Source organism: Leuciscus leuciscus (genome assembly GCF_965113295.1).
Source record: "Leuciscus leuciscus genome assembly, chromosome: 16".
Lineage (NCBI taxonomy): Eukaryota > Metazoa > Chordata > Actinopteri > Cypriniformes > Leuciscidae > Leuciscus > Leuciscus leuciscus.
Window position 1 is genome coordinate 15,546,437 of NC_138740.1, and position 27,453 is coordinate 15,573,889.

At 37.1% G+C, this 27,453-nt stretch overlaps 1 protein-coding gene across 2 annotated transcripts in view; it reads right to left on the reverse strand.

Annotated features, from left to right (window-relative positions):
• Positions 1–27,453, reverse strand: part of ppp2r2bb (protein phosphatase 2, regulatory subunit B, beta b) — a 73,291-nt gene that overhangs the window by 37,368 nt on the left and 8,470 nt on the right. Inside the window, exon 1 of one of the 2 annotated variants that reach the window (XM_082141859.1) lies at positions 3,957–4,450. The exons of the other annotated variant lie outside the window; for it this stretch is intronic. Within the exon in view, the coding sequence (XP_081997985.1) occupies positions 3,957–4,026 (70 nt within the window). The 5' untranslated portion in view covers positions 4,027–4,450. Of the gene's footprint in view, positions 1–3,956; positions 4,451–27,453 lie in introns of those variants that run through there. 2 annotated transcript variants of the gene reach the window in all.

Below are 27,453 nucleotides of genomic sequence, written 5' to 3' on the forward strand. Positions count from 1 at the left end.
TTTGTACGTACTGTAGTAGCTAAGTTATATTTACTGAACCAAGTAAAAAAGCCAACCCTAAGTGTTTATGATATTCTATTGATTGTCTAGAAAGGTAAGAGCACATTTCTACTTGAAAATCATCACTAAAATCATTAACATCATGCAATTCTAAAGCTCTATACATTTTGTCCTTTCTTCCACACACAAAAGGAGAAATTTTTTAATACTGTCCTGGATGCTTTTTACCATGCAATAGACCTTATTTAGGTTAGAATTTTACGTGGATGAAAACGAGGGTGTGTGGGATAGACTTATAGTCTTTACAATGGCATGCACTGTATAAAGGTCCTAGATCACGTAATTTTCACTGCTTGCAATTTGACATGCCGTTATACAGTAATACGATATATCGCGATAATGAACACGCACAATATTTTTATTATGGGCACTTCAAAATACCGTGAATACCGATTTTTAGAATGCATTTTAAGAATACTTTTCCCATCAACTGGTTAAAGCGCACAACATCGCTGTATGCTGCGTCAAGGAGACATGCACACTGATTTAAACAAGCCCAATGAGAAGCGCATGGTGGAACGAGTGAAGGAGACGCGCTGAATGAAAATGCACATTCACTCTCTGACAGCAGATGGCGCTGATGGAACAGCAGAAATGCAGCTGTTACCCCGGTAACCCCATAAACAAAGCAGCTGTGCTACTTTCTGTTTCTGAACAGTATTTAAATGTTTTAAACAGCCATTGAGATTTTTGTATTCGCAATGGTGTGCATCGTAGTACCAAATACTTAAAGACTTAATAACCTATATACTCTCAGACTTAAACATTTTTACATTTTAATCTAGACGACTTTTAGGATTCTTCATTGTTGTTCTGTAAAGCTTTACAATAATTCATTAGTTAACATTAACTGAATGAAAAACACTTCTAAAGCATTTATTAATCTTAGTTAATTTCAACATTTAATAATACATTATTAAAATCAAAAGTTGGAACTGTATTATTTATTGGACCTGAGCTAGCATGAACTAACAATAATCAGTTGTATTTTTTTAACTAATGTTTACAAAGAATAATAACTTCTGTAAAAAAAAAAAAAAATTAGCTATTGCTCATTGTTATTGTTAGTTAATGTATTAACTAACATTAACCAATGGGACCTTAATTATTGTAACGTGTTGCCTATTAATCTTCATAATTATTTAGCACTTAAATCTTTTTGAAACATTTGATTACTTTATAAGTTTTTCTTTACTGTATCTAAATGATTATAAAAAATGAAAAAGTTATATAAGAAAAAAGTTATTAAACATGTTAAAGTCACAATACTTTTTTGCAACTTATTTGAATATCATGATAATACAGTACACCGTGATAAAAGCTTCAGTATTATCGCAACATGAAAATGTTATACCGTCACATGCCAACTTGCAATTTTAATAACTGTTTTTTAGAGGAAATAAACCTAAATGTAATGCTGCGATCGACACCTTTCACTATTTAATCACAGAAGCCATTATCATTATGTCGCTAATTTTTTCGAATAATTGCGCAGCCCTTATTGTCAATAGAAGTTTTGACATCAAGCTTTCCTTGGTGCATTCACAAGAGTTTACGATAGAAGTAGCTATGTCCAATTCATAAACGTATCACATTTTTTCAATGAATGGGTTGATCCAGTTCTCAAAAAAAGTCTGAATGATTGGTTAACAAATTGAACTCAGTTCAGTTCAACTCACTTGACTCAATAATCTAGTTAAAGTGATTAGCAGCTCACTGCCAGGGAAGACCATCAGAAGATTAACGTAAATTTCAGTCTGTTCCTCACACAAACCATTTGTATGAATTCAGAAGACTTAGAATATGGTTAATATATATATATATATATGGTTAACTATTTTAATTATACTTTATATTGTTTTGGTGCTTTTGCTTAATTTTCTAATCTTAAAAATTTACGGAATGGAAAATTAATGGAGAAAAGCAACCAGTACAGTCATATGGGTTTGGAATAACACAATTCTATTCTTAGAGTTAATGGTTTGTTTGTTTTTTTAAGTTAAAAATTGATTTTTTTTTTTTTTTTTTTTTTTTTTTTTAACACCATGCTATAAATAGTCCATGATTTAATCATTTGACTCTCTTTCAGAGTAAGGGTAAGTTTGGCCATCAGATGCACAGACAGCATGTTCTACAAGAGCTGTAAGTGATGGATGAGAGGGGAGCACTTGCATAATTCACAGAGAATTAACTAGGGAAGATGAGAGGCATGTAGTAGATTCTATTCTCCAGACGACAGGAGCTCATCTAAGGTCAGTGGGTGAAGTACACACAGATGCAATCAATCCTTTTAATGCTCCAAAACAGAAAACAAGTGTCAAACCATGCAGCTTTGACGTCAACACATGTTTAGCCCAATAGCTCAACAAATTATACATAAAAATGGTTCCTAGTCACCAAAATAACCATCAGCATTTTGACTCATTTTACTCCTTTTAATGAATAAATCTCCCAACACTTGGTAATAAATAAAAAGAATAGTGAATTACGCACAGTATGACCAGGAATGTGGATTAAGAGAGTGTCCATTTTGATTTCATTAAGAATAAATACTTTTAAAGACTGGATTTAAGCATGGCCTGCCTGAAATGTGGATTTTCGCAGCTGGAATGACATCACATATGACTACGTGTTCTCTGGCTTTAATCTCTGATTTATTCCCTTCTCTCGCCATCCCTCCCTCCCTTTCTCTCTCCGTCTCTGTCTCCAACCAACACCCCCCCCCATTCACTGATGCGTCGCACCAGTCCTGTTGAAGGCTTCTTGTCTGTGCACGAGAGGGTCTGGCTCAGTGAAACTCTTCAGCTGTCTATTGTCAGAGAAGAAGAATGCCTTTATACTGTCAATATAATCTACAGTTTGCACTGGCTGCACTTGGAAGACAAGTACTGCAACAATTCACAATAGAAAACGTGTTTCTAGCAGTAAAAAAAAAAAGGCCAATTTATATAGTAAGTTTCCACTGTAAGCATTTCAGTCGATGATTCTAGAGAAACAACTTAAGTATTTCAATAGTTCTCCTAGGAATATGTACAAGATTCTATTTGTAACTTCCATTATCATTTTCCATAAGGCATCTTTAATGACCCTATACTGTACGAACTGTACCTCATAAAGAAATGGAATAATTTTCCACATAACGTATGTGTTCTAAAATATCTAGTTTTTCTTTTATGTTGGATAATTAAAATTCCCATTAAAACTGGTTCCGAATTGACTGAAGTTGAATAGCTGGTTGATATTCACCACAGTTTGTCAGAAATAGATCTTAATGTATCCTACATTGTTTTAGACCACAAATATTGCACATATCTAAACTGCCAGCTCTTACAACTGATGGAGCTGGCCGGACTAAACCACCAGAAAATCTTCTTAAGGTGTTAGTCAGACTGCTCAGCTATTTTTAGCTTGAATAAAACACTACAATCAGTATTTAATATCATTATATTACACATGGAATATATACACATGGAATATGCCAGCATGACTGACACGCTTATGATCAGAGAAATATGCATCTGTACTTAAAAAAAAAAAAAAAGAAGAACATGAGCAGTGTTGCTAAAAGGATTTCCATCATAATTTGGCACCGTTCCTAATGGGATCAAAGAAAATCCTGCCTCATAAACTGTAACTCCTAATAAGATTTTTAATGTCTTTTTTATCGAGCTCTACGTATGTTCTAAAGGACGTTATATTAGAAGAAAGGATCTTAAGCATCTGCTGGATGAAATTACAATTCTATTTATTCACTTTTCTCAATAAATAGCCTAAGTAATAAAATAGAAATCAGTTTATCCAGTCAGTCTTTTTGAAGCCAAAGCCAAACCCCAATTCCTTCTGTATTTCTGACTCTATGTGCACCTGAGAGGAGGAGATCATGTGATGAGATATACCTTCAGTTGCATAGTTGTGGTCTCGGAGGAAGCTGTTGTTGATCTTGCGGGTGTCTATTTCCTCATCCATTGAGAAAGGCGCTGATAACACTGACAAACGCAGAGAGAGAAACGCGCTATCTATCCATGATCCGCGCGTGTGCGTGCGTTCAGCCCAGAGCCCGGCGCGCAACACACGGACGCACCATTAGCCAACGTTACACAGCAGTCGCACTGAAATCCGTCAATAGATAAACGTGATGAGGTAGAAAGCCGGTGTCGGTGCGCAAGGTGTCACAAGGCGGGGCTGTCTGCAGCAAACCGTGATTTGACGTAAAGTTGCACAAGCCTCATCCGATATGACAACAACCCGCGTCCAAATCCATGCCTTGAAATGAGTTGTCATGCACAGTTTGACGAGTTTCAGATGCGAGTCTCAGACTGCCGGCATAGAGAGCTCGCTTTCCTCTCTGTCGCTCCGTATGAGAGTGCTGAAGTGCTGACGTGACGCTAACGTGACGCTGTCGTGGACGCGCCGCGCCGCATCGGATGAAGTGAGAGACTGGCAACAGTGACTCCGCCCCTCTCTCACTCCAGTCTGTGCGCAGAGGATCATGCTATGTGTTTCAGCACTTGTTGAATTATGCCCATCTGCATTACTTTTATAGCCTAATAATGATGGTGATAATAAAGCTCCTGCGTTTAATAAAGCAATGCCATTGGTAATTGGTAATTGGCAGGTGAAGTGGACATTTTTTTTACGAATTGGGGTTACAAATTTGTCAAGCGTCACAGCAGGGGCTATTCAGAATGGGTCATTAGAAAAAAAAAAAAGGCCAGTTAGCAGTTTGTAGGTTTCAAACCCCTTTTCTGTGAATTCTGTCCTTCAAACTAATAGGCCTATTCTAAAAAATAAAATATAATATTGTATCAATTATTTATGTGAACAAAACAGAACCTCACTGGTATACATTAAGACAGGAATCATAATAAAGATCTTGAACTGTCTGGTTATAATAAAGAAAATAATATCTTACATTGTTGCATTTAGCAGATTAAAGCCAGGCAATATACTTTACATTTTACAGTGATATGAACAATCAAGCAGTTGAGATTTGCTATATTTAGTATATATATATATATATATATATATATATATATATATATATATATATATATATCGCTTTACGTGAGTAGGCTACTGTATAGGAAGTTGGAAATATATATAAGCTGGCAATATAACCAATCAGGTAGCCGGCATTTGCTATATAGTATATATTGCTTTACGTACTGTATGTTTGCGGGTCTAAAATCGGATGTACTATAAATCCAACTTTAAATATATTGCTGGGCTAGTTGACATATTGCGAAGATAAAGTATATTATCATTTTATTTCTTGTAGTAGTTGAAGGTTGGAGTTGTTATTTCCTTATGTAGTGATATTAAAGGTAGACTATGTAACTTTGGTCAAAATTAACAAAGTTTAAATAACGAGTGAATACATCAATCCTTCTTCCAAAAGGTATTATTGTCTTACCCTGATTCACAATGGTAAATATGTGTTTATATTTTAGACCTAACGGGATGGTTTTCGTGGGAAATTGCGTACACACGTCACTCGCCCATGATGCATGTCTCGTCATATCCGTAAATAGAGAAAAGTTGATGACATGTGTATGGTCTGACATAGGTTAATTGTCACAACATGTGAGAAATGTTGACATGGAGCAGCTAAATCTCGAACCTCGAACCAGAGAACAGTCGCTAGCAAAAAGAGAACGCGACAGAGCTCGTAATAAAATAAGAATCAACATTGGCTTGGATTTTCAGAGATGGCGAGAAGTGAGGGATTTGAAATGTTGAGGGATGGAGATGGTATTTGTATTACTTTATTATTATAAAGCATTACATATTGTGAAGGGTCATTTCATTATGGTTGTCGTAGAGCTGTGGTGGAATTTTTTGTCAAGGAAGTAACGTGTCTATTAATGGGTAAAGCTACAGTAATGTCTTCAGCTAGTCAGATTGAGATCCTTTCCATCTAAACTGCTTACATCTCCTAAGCCTAATAGTGAGTGTTTTACGAGCAATAGGATAATCTCTTTCCTGCACAGTCACGCAGAGCCGAAACACAACCAAAACAATCTTCTTATGCAAAACTGAGGTGTTTTCTGAGTCCTGGAGGTGTTCTGACATGCTCTGACATTTGTGCTTATTTCTGTTACTTGTGACATTTGCATGGCTAAAGCCTTATTACACTGTATTCAGCACAAACTCTGCTACAATGTCAGCAGCATGTATGTAAAAGTTTGTAGTTTTGAGATAATGATGTTTATACGTGGTCTGTGAAAAAAAAAAAAAAAATTGTCACTGAAATAAGGTCATGAAACCCATACATCACAAGACTTTTGAAAATTGTATCACGTAGCCTAGAATATTTGCCCCAAAACTATGTGAAAATCATCCAGCGTACTTATTCAGATAAAACAATATATTGATTTAAAATTTGTAAGACATGTTTTGTGTAAGAAGGCTTTATGAGAGGAGACGTGAATCATCATGAATATTGATGTATTTCACACCTGAGAAAGACAAAGATCCTCCCCTAATGGCCCTATCAGGTGCTATCAGACCCTATCATTATGAGGAACCTTGCACAAAGAATGAGTAGAGATTTAAAAAAGAATATCTTTTTGATTGTTTGGATTTATTTACAACACAACATAATCCAAAGATACACAACAAATGACAAAAAAAGCACATTATTGAACACACTGATCTAAAGTACATACCTGTCATTTCCATGGTGTTTTTTATTTTTTATTTTACCATGGTCATGTACAGAGACTCATGTGAATGTTTAAGTCAGCAGGACTCATCAGTGGGGCATTTGGTCCCTGTAAAAAAATAAATAATTAAACAACTGTGAACATGCTGATATCAAGAGAAAATAGACTGCACGATTTTGGGAATAGATTTGAGATTTTTCTGGTTAAAATTGCGATTTAAAATTTACAAAATACATATATATATATAAAATGAACACCAGGTTTGTTGTGCCTTGTAGGCATATAAGTGTAGGGCTGCATAAAATAATAACATAGCCTATAGCAGGCGGCCTATAAATCGTTAAAAATTAACAATTCAGTAACACTACACTAGAGAAAAATATAAGAGAAAAATATCGTATGTTACTTCAAATGTTTCCATTCGTTATGATGTTATGAAATGAGATTGGAGTAAGTACAACCATGAAGCCTAATGTTTGAAGCGTTTTGCTTTTCAAACGCACAGCACAAGCGATCGAGCCGCTCCAAACTATGAAACATTATTGTTACCACATTACACATATCTACGTTTGAGCATATATCCACAAACACAGTATTGAAAAGTAAACAGGGGTCTAAACATTATAATATTCACCATATTAGAGTAAACACTCACATTAGCCTACTTTTATATCATGCTGTGTTTTATTATCAAACATAAAAACATCTTGTGTACATGTATATAAATTTAGCATTAGGCTTCATGTTTTTACTCCAATCTCATTTCATAACATACATTTTAGTCTGGCACCAGTTTAACTAGTAGCTACAATGTAAAGTTTATACAACAATAACATGCTTACTATTATGAGTGGACATGTCTTACCTTAAAAATCTTTATAATCTTCAAATCGCGTTCTTCTAATTCTTCTGAGGTAAATCCAAGGTAAACAGCACAGCACAAACACAACGTGTCTTCCAAACTCGATGAAAAGCAGAGGAGAACTGAAGTCTCTGATTCTTTGTTTTTGAGGTAATGGGCGTTTACAGGTCTGCGTTCCTTCACATGGACTATTTGCATGCCAGTCGCTCGTGCAAGCATGGGTGTGGTCACATTAGAGTTAATGAGGATGCGTTTGAGAAACTGTACATGTCATTGCTTTCATACGGATTACTTAAACAGAGAATATTTGCTTTTGATATAATTTGCAGCATTTAAAAATAGAGACTCCAAGCGTTGTAAAGACATACGTCTCAAGTCTGTGTGACAAACATTCGCTGAGTTACAGGTCATTTTCTGTCGCGTTTCAGAATGAACTTCACATTGAGAGAGACGGCAGAACGCGCATCATGTTTATTTTCTTTATTTTATGAAAAACACAACATTTTGTTTTTATTATGAGTGTACACAAATAAAAGAAGACATTTAACAGTTTTGAATGATGTATAACACTTATATGAAAGATCAATATCAACAGTCTCTATTTTGAGTCTCTTTTGCACTGATAAGAAAAAAAGCGAGCTGGTCACGCCGGCGTGACCGCCGACCCCAGAGGGTTAAAAGTTGAACATTTTTACAATTTATTAAGTCTTTGTTGGCCAAAATAATGGCTTTAAATTTCTGGACATTCTGCTACTGGTCGTTACATTTGTGTTTCATGAATTTTGCGTTTTATAATTGTTTTATTCTTAAAACTTTGAATGATTGCTTTATTCAATCCTTGGTAACTTGACAAAGCTGTCAACTTGGTCAAAACATGTCAAAAATCATGGTATTACATTTTATTATTGTAGACTCCTTCAAAGACAAGAGAGTAGCATTCAACATGTACTTTTCCTGCCAATGCACATCTAAAAACCGCCTGTGATTTCTTCACATTCCATTTGCAATGAAACCGGTCTCATTCTTCATAGTGCTAAAACATATACAGCCTGCACAGGTTATTTGACACATCACTGCTCTTGAACTGCGCACAAAAGGAGTCAAATGCATTATCTCTATCTTCCATAATAAAGAGCAGTGAGGCATGGCTCTCAGATCTTCTCTTACTGTTGACCACTTCAAAATCTTTATATCCCAATCCTATTGTGTGTCACTTTGTGGTGAATTAAATCCTCTCTGCCTCAAATCCCTTTAAGATAACAGGGAACGACAAAACCCTGGAGTAATCTTGATACTAGTTCAGGTGGAATTACAGAAGATTATTTCTGCTCAGTCAATGGAGGTTTAAACTCAGTCATAGCCATATTCTTAGCATGGAAAGCTGAGGATAAGAAGTGTACCTAAAAAATTATTCCAGGATAATTAGAATTTAAACTCTAATTATGGAATTTGTTGTTGATTAGCACAGAAAATTATTTTGACTTGTCCCTCAGTTTGTAAAAACAAATTAAAAATCCATTTGCAGTAGTGCACAAAAAGGATGCATGTATAAAATATTCTTGACCTTTACTTACTAAGTAGCCTATACTTAATAAAATGAACTTGAAGTATACTTAATTTTGTAAGGGTATGCATGGATGAATCATAATAATATCATTAACATATAATATATAATGTAGGTAGGTGAATAGTAATTTTTTTATTTCATGCTGACTTTAACTTCCTCCCTGGCCTCAGAAGTAGATGTGTGGCGGTGTGAAACTGATGCAACACCTTTAAGGGAGCAACAACGTTATTTAGGATAATATAAAACATGATTTACTATAAATAACAAGGCATTCGGCATGCAGTCAAGCTGCTATATTGTTTGATTAATGTATCTGCATTCTGGAAAAACGTAATGAATATTCTTTTTATGAAAAAGGTTTGTTGAGTTTGAGCACCTTTCTGACAGCTGAGAGGCTGCTGGGTTTTAAGGCATGAATTGCAGTGACAACTAAGCTCAATCCCAGCGGATATCACTGGTAATAGGTGCTATGGAGGTCAGCTCAATAGTGTCAGCAGCAGAGCATATGGTGGGATATAAGTGGCAGACAGACACGTACACCAGCACTCTCTCTCTCTCTCTCTCTCTCTCTCTCTCTCACACACACACACACACACACACACACACACACAAACAGGTCATAGTCTATATGGGCAATATGTGATACACGAAAATATAGATATATTTGTTATCATGTTCAGTCAAAACATTTTTTAACATAGACCAACAATGAGCAATATATTTTTACAGCATGTGAATTTATTTGAATTTATTAACCTCTGCTAATGTTAAATAATAAAAATGTTCATGTTCACGATAGTTCACAATGCATTAATAAAGTACTTGAGTACTGCAGATACCCTTATAAAATATTGCTCCAGTAAAAGTATTAAGTACTCTTCAATTTTAGTAGAAGTACAAAAGTACTTGCTTTTTAGGCCCTGTCCACACAGAGACGCGTTTCGCTGTATACGTATACATTTTTTATCGTATTGGTGTTTCGTCCACACGGATCCGGCGTTTTCGGAGACTGAAACCGTTATTTTTTTAAACCGGGTCCCAAGGTGGATAAATCTGAAAACGCCGCCCTTGCGTTTTCGTGTGTACGGCCAATCCGTATATTTTGCGAAACGATGATGTCATCACACCAAGTGTGAACTAGTCAGACACCGTTAAGTCACAGCAACTACATTTATGGTTTTTCATATTGTTCAACAAAGTTCTTGATTAAAAAAGAAAAAAGAAAAAAAGAAGCTACTGTGCCTAATATTATTGGTTTATGCGCGAGCTCCAAGTCTTCTTCTCCGTTTTTAGTGTATGTCTGAGGCAGAATTACAGCGCCACATACTGGTCTGGCATGTATACTACATCGTTTTGAGTCGGTTTCAGTGGTTTCGTGTGTACGCAGATATTTCTTGAGACGACGCCGTGTTTACGTTTTTTTTTTTTTGAACGAAAAAAAAAAATATCGGATAGGGAAAGCTCTGGCTTCGTGTGGATGTGGCCTTAATGTATTTAAGTATTAAAGGCTAATTACAGTATTTAAAACTTGAGTCTATTTTGTAGTTTGTTTTGGATGAACTAGAGTGGTGGACACAGAAATTTTGACGATGGGTCCTGTCTCGACTTTTTGACTCTTTTAGAATCGCCTTTGACCGCTTCAGAGTGGCTGTCTATGGACATGCACGAACATGTTCTTAAAACAACCCTTAACGTTCGTTTTCAAAACTGTGCAACTCACAGAGTGGTTAGTGGTGTTCGTTGATGATTAAAAACAAGTAGCGTAGCGAAATACAGTTTTGTGTAGTGTTTTATTTGTCATTTTGTAAAATCCCATTGATTTCTGTTGGAGGACTCATTGCTCGTTGATATTACTGCGCTACCGGAAACGGAAAAGGGGGCTGTTTACATTTGGTTGTAGTCTTTTTGCTCAGTTCTCCGTCTCTCAGAAGGCTAGCGTGAGCAGAGCAACTGTGCTCTATGCGCTAGACACAGAGTTCCATACAGCGTCCTTGTACGGAAAAGGGGTTGTCGCCATCAAGTGGTCGGGAGTGTGCTAACGCTTCAGACTCAAATATCGAGCGGAAGTTTATACGCGGTTGTGAGGTATCTGAAAAAAAAGTTCCACTATAGCAAATAACACAGATTGAAATCATACATTGCGCCGATATATTTGTTTTTAATCATCAACGAACACCACTAACCACTCGGTGAGTTGCACAGTTTTGAAAACGAACGTTAAGGGTTGTTTTAAGGACATGTTCGTGCATGTCCATAGACAGCCACTCTGAAGCGGTCAAAGGCGATTCTAAAAGAGTCAAAAAGTCGAGACAGGACCCATCGTCAAAATTTCTGTGTCCACCACTCTAGTTCATCCAAAACAAACTACAAAATAGACTCAAGGTGTTAAATACCAGAATTATCCTTTAAAAGTAAAAAGTACTGAATGATGAATGTTTATTTATTTGGCAATTTTTTAATACTCCATCCTACTGCTCAAAATATGTGTGGGGGGAGGGGGTGTAATGTACTAGACACAAATAGATTACAGCTCAGTCTGACATCATTATGAATTATAATGGATTTACAAGTAGCCAGCATTAGTCAATGAGGAAGATTATGCAACATTAGTAACTTTTAGCACCATGAGTCATGTACGCACTCAAGCTCCGAGAATCTCCCATTCTTGGCTCATTTTGAGTCTGTGAATTCAGTGAATTGGTAACTAGAGATATGCTCTGACCGGATCATTTGAATCAGTGATTTGTTCACTCGAGAACAGATGCAATCGGATCGGTCCAATTCATGAATCGTTCAGTGCGATTTGTGAAACGATTTGAAGGGTCAATTGAAAATAATCAGCACGTTCATGAATCGGACATCGCTATCAAATCTTCGAGCGGGTAACGATTTCTGCAGTTCAAAATAATGAGGAACGAAGGTTTTTATGAAATGTAGTAGAGTAAAAAGTACAATATTATGATTTGGAATGTAGTGAAGTAAAAGTTTCCCAACATAAAAATGTATTTAAGTACAGTAACAAAGTAAAAATGCCACCACTGATGTTAACAGATACAACTTTTGATCTTAAAAAAAATTGAGTAGTAATTGTTGAGATTAACATTAATTAAGATTAATAAATGCTGTTAGAAAATTAAACCTTATTAAGTGTTACCAAAAGAAACTATTATTTACTCGATCCTTGTCAGAGTTCTGTTTAGTTTTCTTATGTTCTTTATCTTTCTTGTATATCCTTTCAGTTTAGCTTTCTCGTGTCTTAGTTTCCTTAGTTACTGTTTACTGTCACCTATGTCTTGTTTTAGTTCCCTCCTTAACTCTTCTGTATATATACTCCTAGTTCTGTTCAGTTCATTATGGGTTCTCGTCTTTTGTGAATGTAGTTTATGTTATTTCTCCTGTGGATATTCTCCTTATTGATTAAAAGTATCTGTTTTTGTAATTCTGCGTCTTTCATCTCCTTGTGACCTTGATATATGACAGAAGAACAGACTGAAACCATAAACGAAAAGGCCAGATGCTGCTATTAGGGAAGGATCATTGCCCCTTCACCGAGTGTCTAGATTACACCTTTCCGGGCATGTACACCTTTCACTGCGGATCCTCCCTCACCATAGGAGTCAACAACTCCGACTCCCCATATCCATGGAATGCATGGAAATATCCATACTCTACAGCAGAGAATCCATCTCTCTGCCTGCTCCAGACCAGATCCATTGTTCCAGCTCACAGTGTCCCGGAGGGCATGAGAGATCTTGACACATCGACCTCGACGCCCCGCCACATAAAAAAAAAACAAGCCAATGCCCGTCACAGACCACGTGCAAGAGCCGCTTCCACCCAGAGAGCCAGAGACTGGCAAAACGTCTGTCCTGAAGCTAGAGCCAGAAGCCACCTCCGTCCCAAGGCTGGAACCTACTGCCAGGTCCATCCCACAGTCCACGCTGTGGGGGCAGTCCTCTCATGAGCCAGTCGAGGTGCGCTTGCCCAATAATTTCACAGCGAAGCCAGCTCCCACCTTTGTCCCCATCCCTGAACTCACTCCTATGAATCCAATAGATGATCCATTAACACCCTGTTGGCTCAGTCTAGTCCCCTGAATTCATTAGACATTCCACTTCCACCCTGTCACCTGCCCACCCCGTTGTCTCCATCATCACTGCTGGCTCAAGTTACTCACCAGGACTCACCTGCTCCGCTGGTGCCTTGCAGCTCCATGTCTCCATCCTAGCCGCTGACTCTCTCCAGCTGTCTGGCCCTGCCGTGGGTCTCCTCTACACCAGCTCAGCTCTGCAAGACAAATCCCCTGGCTTCACCTCGGGCCTCCAGAACAATGATGCCACCTTGGATTGTCAGCTTGTTGGCTCTGCGCTCCCTCAGCTCCGCCATGGTCCGACAACACTCGGGCTTCATCAGGCTCCTTCATCCCTCCGGCTCCACCTTGGCCTCTCGTCAGCCTGATTCCGTAGTGGACTTCCGGGTCTCTGGCTGCACCTTATCCCTCCACCCCTTTGGCTGCACCTTATCCCTCCACCCCTTTGGCTGCATCAGGTTCCTCCTTCTCTCCAGCTCTGCCTTGGTCCTCACTCACTCCGGTCTCGCCCTGTTCTGCTAAGCCCCCGTCTTCGCCTCGTTCCCTTAAGTTGGTGGTGGTCCTCACTCACTCCAGTCTCGCCCCATTCAGCCAGGCCCCCATCTTCTCCTCTGCCCTTTAAGTTGGCGGCATCGCCTTGACTTCTGGACTGGTCCGTTGGCCCTTCGATTATGCTGGGGTCTAAATCTCACCCAGCTCCGCTTCCGTCGGTCGAACTCAAGCGTGCCGCACAAGTCCTGAAAAGTGATGCCAAAGCGTCTTGATCGCCCCAAGGTGGTTGGTCCCAGTATAGGTCGTAAACCCCGCCCTATCCATGTAATTTAATGGACGTGAGGCAAACTAAACAATCAAATTACACTTAAAAAAAAAAAATGTCAAAAAACTTTTCTGTCATTTTTGGTACTTTTTATCACACTGTTTAAGTTTAAGTGTTTATTTTATGAAATAGGTTTGGTCTTAGTTAATTATTTGATGCTATAAAAACGGGAGTTTGACGTCATGATTGACAGCTGTGATTGACAGCTTCTATGAGCGAAGTAGTCACTGAAGCACCAACGGACAATTTGACATTTCCCGCGTTCACAACTGCGCAGAATCAGGTTCCAAATCTGCGCAAGATGTCAGCGCCATATTGGGACATTGGCGGCTTCACTTTTCTACAATGGAAGAAAGTGAAGGTGCGTCGTCCATCTTTTTTAAGACTATAGTCGGACTCCAGGCTCCGGTCACAAGACACATCAGGGCTGTGCCATGGCTCATCACTCCATCAGCTCTGCCGTGGTGTTCCATATAATATACCAAAACAAAATACCCTTACCAAAATAAAAAAATTTGAAGGTTCAAACTTAAAATGTGACAAAAACACTACATAAAAGTAATTTATGCCATTTTGGAGAAGAAAGATTAAACAGACAGACACATACACACATTTTATGAACTGATAAGTGAGGAACTGATGCCAAAAATCCTCCCCCCACACATGCAGACACAGATTCATGATAGAGCTGGCAGACTGCTGCTGGTTTAGTGTGTGTCCTGAATGGAGGAGTGTTAATTAAAGCAGGAAGACTATTGATCTGATCCTCCTCCACCCCTCACCCGCCTCCTGCACCCTCATAATGTGTGAGCGTGTGTGAGATGGAAAATGAGAAATGACTGTTAAACAAAATTTGACAGTGTTAAGTAGGGATGGGAATCAGCTGGGACCTGGTGATAAAATAGTATCTCGATATCTGGGTCACTATATGATAATGATATGATGCTTGATGAACAGTGCATACCTCTAAGAAATATTTGATTTTTTTAAAATGGTTTGTGTGAAAAGTCAGAAAGTCACAGCTATAATTTTTTTTTTAAAACAGGACTTTTTGGATGCAGAGGCGGGATAAGGGGATAATTGATACTGATAAATCAATGGGAGACTAAAATAGAGACTGAGGTTGATAAAAGTTATAGAAGAGAAAGAACTGAGGGCAAGAAATTCTAAGCAAGGCAGGGATTAGAAATGTAATGTGTAAATGAGTGGGTGTACAAAATAAACAGCTGAAAAGAATGAGAATGGTCTTTAAGATGCACTCCTTTCATGCTAATTAAATAAAGATATCCGCAAAGAAATATTATTAAAATGATGTTCACTCACATAAAGTCTTTCAGAAAAAGCAATTTCATTCTACATAGAGCAGTGTCACCATGTGGAGATCACATGGACTAAAATAACTAAAACTGAAACTGAAATATAAAAAAATAATAATAAGAAAAAATACACTGAAAAATATTTGGTGAGGAAAACATTTTCACTCAGAAAACTAGTACATTAAAAAAATGCAAAAAGTCATCAAGAATATAAAAATAGAAAGATTGAGAAATAGTATTTGCTTGTAATTCAGAATATTAAAAAACGTATCTCAATACTAAAATAACACTGGTCCAATATAGCTGCCATCGACAAAACTTTAAGATTGTCTCTGAATTTGATATTTCTTTTAAAACTGTGATGCCAAATCAAATCAATGCCAGTAGTGAGCACCACAGAAACTGTGATTGTGCACAGTAAAAGTCAACTGCGGTTGAGTCAGCACCATCAGAAAAGAAGTTTCATTAAGGTCACTTTTGTACATATGGGTACTGACTATTTCGAGAATGAAGGACAAACACAAAGGATGACCTGCCTCTATCCAGTCTCCATATAACCCCTCAACCATATGTGCCAGATATATCCGCTGTCAATATGTTCTGTTCCACCACGGACGTCACCGCCACACAAATTGATTGAACACATTTTTTTGTTATTCAGACTCATGTAGACTGTGACATTGCCATTCGAAAGTGATTCAATAGTCATGCTTATAGAGTTTGCCTGCAACTGTCCTTCAATAACGCTAGCCTGGTTCTTACATTTAAAACAACTAAAAACAGCAATCAGAAATCTAATTCATCAGCATACATGTTTCCCATTTGCACACAAAGAACAGATAACATTTTTGGTTTGCTAGATGGTTGCTAAATAAAACCATGGATAGAGCATGTGGACCCATGTGGGGTTAAAACCCTAAAGGCCTGCTTACATCAGCCAAATGCTTGGCACAACAATTTGGTCAGATTTTTCTATGCATTTATTTATCTGTTCAGACCAATGCCTAAAAAACGGCAGACGTTATGAATAAATAAAATCTTCACTCTTTAAAACTAGGTGGCGCTTACAGAAAAGCAGAAATATAATTATTTTCCATACTATGGAAGTCAATGGGGTCCATCTAGTCCATCAACTACTTGGTTACCAACATTCTTCAAAATATCTTCCATTGTGTTCAGCTGAAGAAAGAAATTCATACAGGTTTGGAACAACATGAGGGGAAGTAAATAATGGCAGAATTTTCTTTTTTGGGTGAACTATCCCTTTAATACAGGCATCCAAGTAGAAGCCTGAGCCAGAAAAGCCCACGAGCCAGGACTCAAACTCAACATGTCGGAGCATTACCCACAAGGCCATTTGCTACAGATATCCAATTTTTATATTCACTATGATGTTTATCAAACAACACCAAATACAAAAGAACAGAGAAAGGAGATCTGGATTCTCGCTTTGCTATTCACTTTCGCTTAGCAAAATAGCTGTAGTTTTATTTACTGGCATCGGCTCCGGGCATGTAACCAAAAACATATAAAACTTATTGGTTGGCCATATTGAAAAGGCCTTAAGGTTGAGAACCTCTGCTTTACCTGCTTTAACAGGTTAATGCAAACCGAATTTTTGCGCTGGATACTGGAGAGAAAAGGCCCGGGGATCAGGTTAGGTGTAAGTTTCTGCTATTCAATTTCTACAAATTTTTCACTTTTATCCAAACAGTACATTCAAGGTACAGTATACAATTCCTGGTTATTAAACCTATGACCCAAGGCTACTGCTGCGCTCTACCAGTTGAGCCACAGGAAAATGATTTTTTGAATGAAACTGAATCAGACGGCTTTTCTGCCAACCAGTAACACCATATGGCCTGCTCTCCACTGAGCCATTGCTCCTTTTTGTCCGTAACATCAGCCCCGATTTGCAGGAGAAGGCTTTTCCGTGAATTAGGCAGACGGCTCGTAGCGGGAAACTCCGCACCCCTGCTGGTCCCACCGTGTCTGAGCCATGTGTAACCATGACAATGAGGACACACATCTCTCCTTCATTAAGCATTCATTACAGTGTACAATATTATCAATATTCAATGGTTTATTGAGAATATGAGATCAGAGTCCCTGCCCCATAAAGGCTGACAAATGAAATATGCCACAAAAAAACATAGAAATGTTTTGATCACCAAATCAGCACATTAGAATGATTTCTGAAGGATCATGTGACACTGAAGACTGGAGAAATTATGCCTGAAATTCAGCTTTGCATCACAGGAATACATTATATTTTAAAATATATAAAAATAGAAAAGTTATTTTAAATCATTTATACTAAACAAATGTTCCTGTATTTTTTGATCAAATAAATGCAGGCTTGGTGAGCATAAGAGACTTCTTTCAAAAACATTATATAGTGAAAAACAATGTAGTTTTAATAATGATAGAGCAGGCTGCATATATAAAAAATGCATGATAAGTTTAATTAATATTAAAATATATAAAGTTACCTCTTCAATGATATTTCCATGTTTAATTAATATAATTTCATGATTTGATGGTTTATGTTAGTATTGTATACAGAAATGATAAATTATATACAAGTCACATGAAGATGGAGCTCAAATAGACCGTTTAAATATATTTCTTTAATGACATTTTTTCATAATTTACTCACAGATGGTCCCGATCCACTTTCATATGGAAAAGAGATGTGTAAACATTCCGCTAAACATCTCCCTTTCTGTTCCACCAAGAAACGAAGACAATTTTTCGGGTCAATAATTACTTTAAATAGTAAAAAGGTGACCTTTACAATCTTCAGGTCTAGATGTTTGGGGGCTTATTCCAATTGATTACGACTATGATTACACACCATGAATGTATCTATGGATGACTGGGAATAGTCTGGCTGCATTTTGGGCTGAGCTGATAGCATTGCTTCAGCGGGCGCTGTTTGGATTTTGTCATTTAGTAAGAATAACAATGACCATATGTGCTGTCAGATACAGAGGAAATGATGCCACGTACACACAACGCACATGGACACACACACATACACATACACACAAAGTCTCATTCACATCTTCTAGCGTGTCAGAGATCTGGCAGTCCCAATGTTTATTCAGGCCTAAAATGACGGGAGTACAGGACAGAGGCAGTGATGCGGAAACAAGACCACCTGGCTTCACACACTGCTGTCCATCACAGCCTTCTCAACAGTTACAACACTTTTCAACTAGCGCCCCCTTCTGACCAACTTTAAACATTACATTTGTTTATAGATATGATGTACAGGCTGATTACATTGTAATGCACTAATGCTTGTGACATTTACTGATCTCTATCTATCTAGCAAAGACGTTTTAATGTGTTACAAACTTGATTACCATAAATGACTTACTTGCATATATGGTTTTCTTGGAAGAGCTGAGCAGGAAATGGGCATCTAAAATGAGCAAGTGAGGAGGACTACTGCTGTGAGGTTCAGTTATTGATGGATCTCATTAAACACAGAGTATAATAACTGTGGTAGATTTACAGTCAAATGAAAATGGCAAAAAAAAGATTATGGATACATTCTGTTGTTCAGAGTTATAAAACATACATGGATTTATGGATGTGTTTAGGAGTTGGAGAAGTTTAATTTCCATAAATCAGTTCAATCGTTTCAAAACTGTGATTCAGCGACGTGTGGTCTTTCTAATACAAATGTGTATTGGTAAATGTATTGATGCACACGTAAAAAAATAATAATATCATTCTTCCTTGCATGGCACACTACCGTTGAAAAAAGTTTTTTTCAAAGAAATTAATACTTTTAATCAGCAAGGACGCATTACATTGATCAAGTGACAGTAAAGACTTCTACACTGTTACTGAAAAACATCTATTTCAAATAAATGGGGAATGCATGAACGGATCAAATGTATCAGATGCACTTAAATAAGACAGAGATGGGGATCAATCACAAGAAATTGCAGACATGAGGGAAAATTGCATAGAACATTTATACTTAGAAACATGAAATGCCATCTCCCTACAGGAGAGACAATTACGCACAGCAACAAACAATGAAAGTATAAAAGAGCCCATTTACAGCAATTACCTGCATACTTGCATGTTCAGTTGAGGTAATGTGCAATGGGAGCCAAGCGCGTCCTCTTTATGGATTTTAGCGAATGCACTGCCTGTACCAATGTTCAGTACATTGCTCTTGCATTCATTGAAGCACTTAGCTTTGTGGTATAGCTGAATAAAACAGCACTATAATAAAGTCGTATCTAAGGGAACACATGAGTAATTTGAATGTGAAAGACCACACACTGTGCTAACTGAATCTTATTAAACGTTGTGTTGGCAGCTATTAAAAAACATGGTGGAAATGGGTTATACTTCAGTTTAAATTGTGAATGTTGACTCTACAATTTTAAAATCTTAAAATATACATTTCTCCCTCTCAAAAGTGTATTTCACCCACTCAATAGTGTATTTAATTATGCATCATTGGAGCATGTTAACATACATGCATCATTGGAGAAGTATGTTTTTTTTCTTCTGAATTTCTCTCCAAAAAATAAAAATGATTGGAATAAAAGTATAATTTAGTACATTTGGAAATTATTTACATACAAATATTCTGTTCACAAGTGATATTTATCTTGATTTTTCATTGTTTTCTACACATCACGTTTCAAATTTTATCTCAGGCTCTTTACCAACACCGTTGTCTCTTTATGCGTTTAGTTTTTTACAACTGGTTTAGCTTACTATTGTTTATGTAATAATTATTCATTTGACGAGGGAGTTTAATAGTGTAAGATTCAAGATTCAAGATTGAATCTTACAGATTCAGATTCAAAGTCTGGGTCTGGCAGAATACAATATACACTCACTGGCCAATTTCTAGGTACATGCACCTTAGTATCGGGTCGGACCCCTTTTTGTCTTCAGAACTTCTTTTAATTCTTCATGGCATACATTCAACAAGGTGCAGGAAACATTCCTCAGAGATTTTGGTCAATATTGACATGATATCATCACACAGTTGCTGCAGATTTGTCGGGTGCAAATCAATGACGCAAATCTCTCGTTCCACCACATCCCAAAGATTCTCTATTGGATTGAGATCTGGTGACTGTGGAGGGCGTTTGAGATTAGTGAACTCATTGCCATGTTCAAGAAACCAGTTTGAGATGATTTGAGCTTTGTGACATGGCATGTTATTCTGTTGAATTAGCCATCAGAAGGTGGATACACTGTGGTTATAAAGGGATGAACACGGTCAGCAACAATTCTCAGGTAGGTTGTGGCGTTTAATCGATGCTCAATTGGTACTAAGGGGCCAAAGTGTGCCAAGAAAATCTTCCCCACACCATTATAACACCGCCAGCAGCCTGAAATGTTGATACCTGGTAGGATGGATCCATGCTTTCATGTTGTTTACGCCAAATTCTGACCCTACCATCTGAATGTTGCAGCAGAAATCGAGACTCATCAGACCAGGCAACATTTTTCCAATCTTCTACTGTCCAATTTTTGGTAAGCCCGTTCGAATTGTAGCCTCAGTTTAGCCAAGGTTTGATGTGTTGTTTGTTCAGAGATGCTCTTCTGCAGACCTCGGTTGTAAGGAGTGGTTATTTGAGTTACTGTTGCCTTTCTATCAGCTCGAACCAGTCTGGCCATTCTCCTCTGATTTCTGTCATCAACGAGGCATTTTCACTCACTGAACTGCCGCTCACTGGATATTTACTCTTTTTCTGACCATTCTCTCTAAACCCAGATGGTTGTGCATGAAAATCCCAGAAGATCAGTAGTTTCTGAAATACCCAGAACAGCCAGTCTCGCACAAACAACCATGCCACGTTGACCATGTCTACATGCCTAAATGCATTGAGTTGCTGCCATGATGTGACTGGTTAATTAGATATTTGGATTAATGAGCAGTTGAACGAGCTTGAAGGCAGCATTGCTAGACCTTGTTATAAAGTTGTACAAATTGCCTGTTGAGCTACAGTATACAAATCAAAACTCTTGACGGCAAGTGTAAATCTGTAACTGTTTTCAACACATCTGTCCTTCTTCAGTTGCCACTTCCTCATGCATATATAATGCCAGCCAGATGCACATCTACATGCAGGCCAAATCCCTTGATTCGCTCATGCTCACTTCTCTTGACCCACATTTACACCCCTATTCCGTATTTCACAGCTTTATCAAGACTTGTCAACATTTCACTGTCAACCGTTGTAATTTTAACATGAATCCTATATTAGCATTAATGCACAAACACTGGAACTGATGGAATGGCACAATGGTGTCACATAGCTGTGAAAGAAGTGTGCATAATGTGACAGGTGTGTGGCACAACTTCACTTCATGCTCAATGAAAACGCAACTTTAGGTCTCTGTGTAAATGAAACCATCTTTTAAAAGTGTGCCTCAATAGCAACAATAGCAATCCTTTGGGGGCAAGAACCAGTCAAGCACTGCTGACTGTCTTATACCATCATGAGGGCTTCAGTCAAACCTCTCAAAGCGTGCAACAATATAGAGAAAATGGGGCTGTCTAAACTTTTCTGCTTTTATTGTACCATTGAAAGCCCAATGAGGCTAAGAAGGCTGAGCTAACAGATACTAATAGCTCACAAAAGCACCAGAATTCTGTTCTGAAGCTTTACACAGTGCTCCACATTCTTATAAATGCATTTAATGTGTTGTTTAAAAAAACAATACTTTCCGATTTCCGATTAGCTTAAAGGGTTAGTTCACCCAAAAATGTTGTGTTGTTCCAAACCCGTAAGACCTTCGTTCATCTTCGGAACACAAATTTTTATATATATAAAATCCGAGACACATTGCGTTATAAAATATGAATTAATTAATGATATTCTTTTTTTACTTGTCTCTCTACTCTGCCTCTTTCTCTCTCAAAGCCAGTATTGACACAGAAGGGCTTATAAAGTAATAGAGGATTTACTTCGTTGTGAAAGTTCAATGTTCCTCATACAGCCCCTGAGGGAAATGTGTTTCTTTATTTAATAACCTAGCTGTTCAAATACAACTCGGCTGAATCAAGAGCTCTTTTTGCTGACCTGGTTACTGTGACTTGTATTGCTCACACTGGGACAAATTCACCCCTGAGTACCATTTTATACAAAACTCAAACTCACAGCTTAAATGCATTATTATTTTCCAGTAGGTTCATGAATTAAGTAGGTTCACAATCTCAACATAACAAAAGTTATATTGTTTAAATAAAAAAAAATGTTTTGGTATATCTGCTGAATAGTTTTCTGAGAGAATTCACAGAAACTGGGAGGTTTCAAGAACTGTACATGTTCTTCAATGGAAACAATAGCTGCTGATGGGGAAAAAAGGAAATAATTGCAAGAAATATTGCATTTTAATTTTAAATTAGATTAGAAAGGTTACTTTATTACTTTACAACTTTATAGCTTTTTTTATTACTTTTTACTTTTTTAGAAATGCGGGAGCGTGTTTTGCATGGGCAAGCAAAACTTTTCTTCAGAATAAGGTGAAAAAAATCTTTCATAACCCAACTTTAATATTTTCTGTGATAACTCTCTTATGCTTCTCATATATTCATTTGACTTACATTATGTCTGTCAGAAATATCTTTCTCCGTTTCTGCGACTGTGAAACTTTCAAAATCAAGACTTGCACAGCATGGTGAGGAATCAAGCATTCAGCAGCTCAAACAGTAGCTGTCAAAGATGCCTAGTACCTAATGCCTGGTACACATCTTATAGGATTGCCGACAGGGTTTGAAATGACCCTAACATTTAATTATTAAATTATAACAAATTCTGAAGACTACCTTGCTACACTATATACTGTAGGCAAAATTATATGGACCAATGTTGAAGGTGGGATAATGGTCTTGGGATGTTTTTTCATGGTTTTGGCTAGGCCCAGTATTGTAGTGGTGTCTGGAGAAGTGGCTATAATCTAACAGGTAAACCTCTAACTCTGGAGCAACAAAGTTACAAGTTCTTTTTCCTCTTTTTCTCTCCATGATGCAGGATTCTAAATTAAGAAAAATAATATTAGCTTCCTAGATAGCTTACCAAGCTCTCATGTATATAGTCATTCATGCTCAAATCACATTCACTTTAATCAACTCACAGACTTGAATTAAGTCCTGGTTATCTTTCGTAATCACTGACTGGACAAGTAAGTTATTATGCTAGCTTTGAATAACTAGTCTAGCTGCTAGGTCTGCTATGGAAGCTTGTTTCCGCCACAGAGTAAAACATTTTAAAAGATAATTGCTACTTTTTATCTCACAATTGCGAGTTTACATCTCGCAATTCTGACTTTATTTCTCAGAATTGCGAGATATAAAGTCGCAATTGCGTCTTATAAAGTCAGAATTCTGACTTTTTTTCTCGCAATTGCGACTTTAGGCTATATCACGCAATTCTGACTTTATAACACATAATTGCAACTTTATTTCACGCAATTCTGACTTTATATCTCGCTATTCTGACTTTATATCTCGCAATTCTGACTTTATATCTCGCAACTCTGACTTTATAACACATAATTGCGAGTTTATATCTCGCAATTCTGACATCTTTTCTCAACAATTGTGATATATAAAGTCCAATTCTAAGGGAAAAAAAGACTGATTTTTTTTTTTCATTTTTTTTTTTCAGAATAGTTTATATCTCACAATTCTGACTTTATAACACGCAATTCTGACTTTATATCTCCCAATTGCGTATTATAAAGTCCGAATTGCGAGGTAAAAAAAAGTCCGAATTTCAAGTAGGCCTATATTTCTCGCAATTGCGAGTTTATATCTCATAATTCTGACTTTATAACCTGCAATTGCGACTTTATATCACGCAATTTTTACTTAATAACACACAATTGCGACTTTATATCACGCAATTCTGACTTTATAACCTGCAATTGCGACTTCATATCACGTAGCCTAATTCTGAGATAAAAAGAATTGTGAGATGTAAACTCGCAATTGTGAGAAAACAAAGTCAGAATTGTGAGATTAAAAAGTCGCAATTACCTTTTTTATTTTTCACTCTATGGCGGAAACAAGCTTCCATAGTCTGCTGTTAGCTGGCAGATCATTTGGCTTCATACACATACAGCTAGCAAGAAACGTTGACAAACGTACTCTTCTAATCATTACACTGGGTATCTAGTTAATGCAACTTTTGATATAGGAACTCGAACTCCTAATATTTTACTATAAGCAATTATGGAGATAAACATAATCGAAGCACTTTGATTCAGGATTTCACTCTTTGTGAGCATCACAACAACAATCTGTGACACTGTATAGGAAGTCACTCGGCTAGCTGCCCTGATTGCTGCCTCGCGCTAGGAAATAAATTAATTACTGTTATAAATATAAAACGTCACTAAAGACCTATAATTTTCACAATCATTTTTAATGTTAAAATATATTTGTCGGGGACCCCCCAAAATCCAAAAATTTATTCTTTTTTTCGAAATCGCACAGTCTGTAGGAGGCATAATGCAGTGGTTCCCAACCCTGGTTCTGGAGTACCTCCAGCACTCCACAGTCTCGATGTCTCCCTAATCAAAAACACCTAATTCAACTCATCACCTCGTTAGTAAAGACTCCAAGCAAAGCCACTTGAAGGCAAGCCTGCGACCTTAGCCAGAAAAAGCGTAATGCCTGCTAACACTTCAGAGTTTTTTTTAATGGATGTCAATGGAGGAGAGGCATCACTACACTGAATAAGCCGCTTTTGTGAGGATTAGCTTATAATTTAATGAATTGACAGTCCATCGGCTCATCTTCAATTAGTCTTAAATCTTCAATCTTTCACATATTTGCTCTTAAACATTCATTTCGGATTGATCCATTTTTAGAGTTTACACCAAAAAAATGCTGTTTCATGAGAGAAGTCACGGACAATTGCGCGACAGGTATGATTCAGTTTACGCCATTTTCATTTATTTCTATATAGCCACAAACAGTGATTGACTGTTGCCCAACTCTGAATGAAATGTAATGGCATAAAGGCTGTGGGTTTGGTTATCAAGGCACATGTGATCCAAGTTAGCCGTATCGCTTTTCGTGAGATGGCAATCAATAGATGTTAACATTTTATGTTGGAATATAAATTCTATTTTGACTTGTTTTACATGCAGCGTATTCAATTCACATTTATTTGTATTAGCGTTTTTCACAATACATATAGTTTCAAAGCAGCTTTACAGAACAAAGTATGTGTCTACATTACAATTTGGAGGGATCTGTTATCAGAGATTGTGTCCAAGTTATCTATGTCAGAAATGTACAGTTCTAAGATAATCCAAATCATGCTGTTATTAGCTTACATCATGTATTAATTTAAAGTAGGAAACAATGAGCTAATTAAAGTAATTATTACAAGTTGGGACCATAATGATTACATTATAAGAACATTTTGCATTGGTGCATGTATGATGCTAAAACAGTTGACTGGTGGAGTGGAGTGCTCCTTGATTACAGAGATTGTTTCAAAAGTTCAGCTTCCAAAGACTGAGATCTAACTAAGCCTATGCTGAATATAATGTCATTTAAATTAATAGATTGGTGTGGCAAAAGTAACATTAGAGTCTTCACGTAGACTGAGTTAAGCAAAAGTCTTGTGGCAAAAATGATAATAGGACATTATAGCCATAAAAAAAAATCATAGTACTTGGATACTTGAGTACATTTGAAGGCAAATACTTTTGTACTTTTACTCAAGTGAATGTTTAAAGGCAGCACTTCTACTTTTACTTGAGTAATATTTCACCTTGGGTATCTCTACTTTAACTCAATGGTATGTGTACTTCGTCCACCACTGTTTCAAAGTCTGTGCCTTTTCTCTGTTTCCAAAGTCTTACTATCTTAATCTTGTTCCTTCATTCTGATTGATACTTTTCATCCCCTCATCTTGTCAAGTCAACTCTGCTTTTTACTTCACATCTCACGTACAGTCTAAAAACGTCCACACTGCTTATGCTGATTGCCTGCCTTTCTCATACTCTCTACACAATTATGTAAATGCAAGCTCGATTTCATACATTCTCCCTGTTCTCTCTTACATCCCTGCACTCCATTTACATCCACTCTCTCATAAACACACAAGTGTTTTTCCAGGCATTTGTGATCAGCAATTGCTGGTAATATGTATAATGTGCATTCACTCTGGGCTGGATCAATGCAATAACCTCTATATTCTGCTTCTACACAAATGTAGGATGCTTTGTGACCACTGTGTAAGTGGCAATTAGCAGATGCTTTTATACAAAGCAACTTACGGTACACTTACTAAACACTTTCCCATACCCTAACCATTAACTACAGTACATCTGAAATCAGATCATATCTTATAATGAAATCATTATAATTTGATAGTGTTGTTTGAAACTCAACACCATCCCAAAGCCTGATACTAACAATTCCCCTATCTCAAAAATGTGATTGATAAGAATATTGTTACTTTGGTTGTTGATTTGAGTTCCACACCTGTTCACTGTTACGTTGATTACTCCCTATGTATTTAAGCCCTTGGGGTACATTTACACTACAATGAGGTACAAATGGAAGAGTTTTTCTTTTGCGTTTTTCACATACAGATGACAACATAGTCAAAATGATCCCCATTCACACGGATCCACGAAAACAACTAAAAATGCTGTATTTATATTTACTCCAGTAGCTGGTGATGTCACTTTGTAAAAAGAAAAAAACGTTGCTCCTTTAGACTGAACACGTAATACTCATGCGCATGTCTATTTTCACAAATTAACATTTTTGTAGTTTACACGGAGACAATAGCGGTCTCGTTTTGTTTCCTATGTTCATGGTTCCGTGTCGCCTTAGGGGCCGTTTACACAAAACCGGTTTCAACTAAAAACAGAAAACTTTTTATGCGATTTGGCCGTTCCTGAACACGACAACAGCATTTATACATGCCAGGCCAACTCCTTTTGAGTTTAAAATGTTTTTATTAGGGAATCCAATAATTTGACAATCATTGTTACATCGCTTTTATTGATTCCTCATCATAAACATAAGGAAGAAACAAAATAATAATAATAA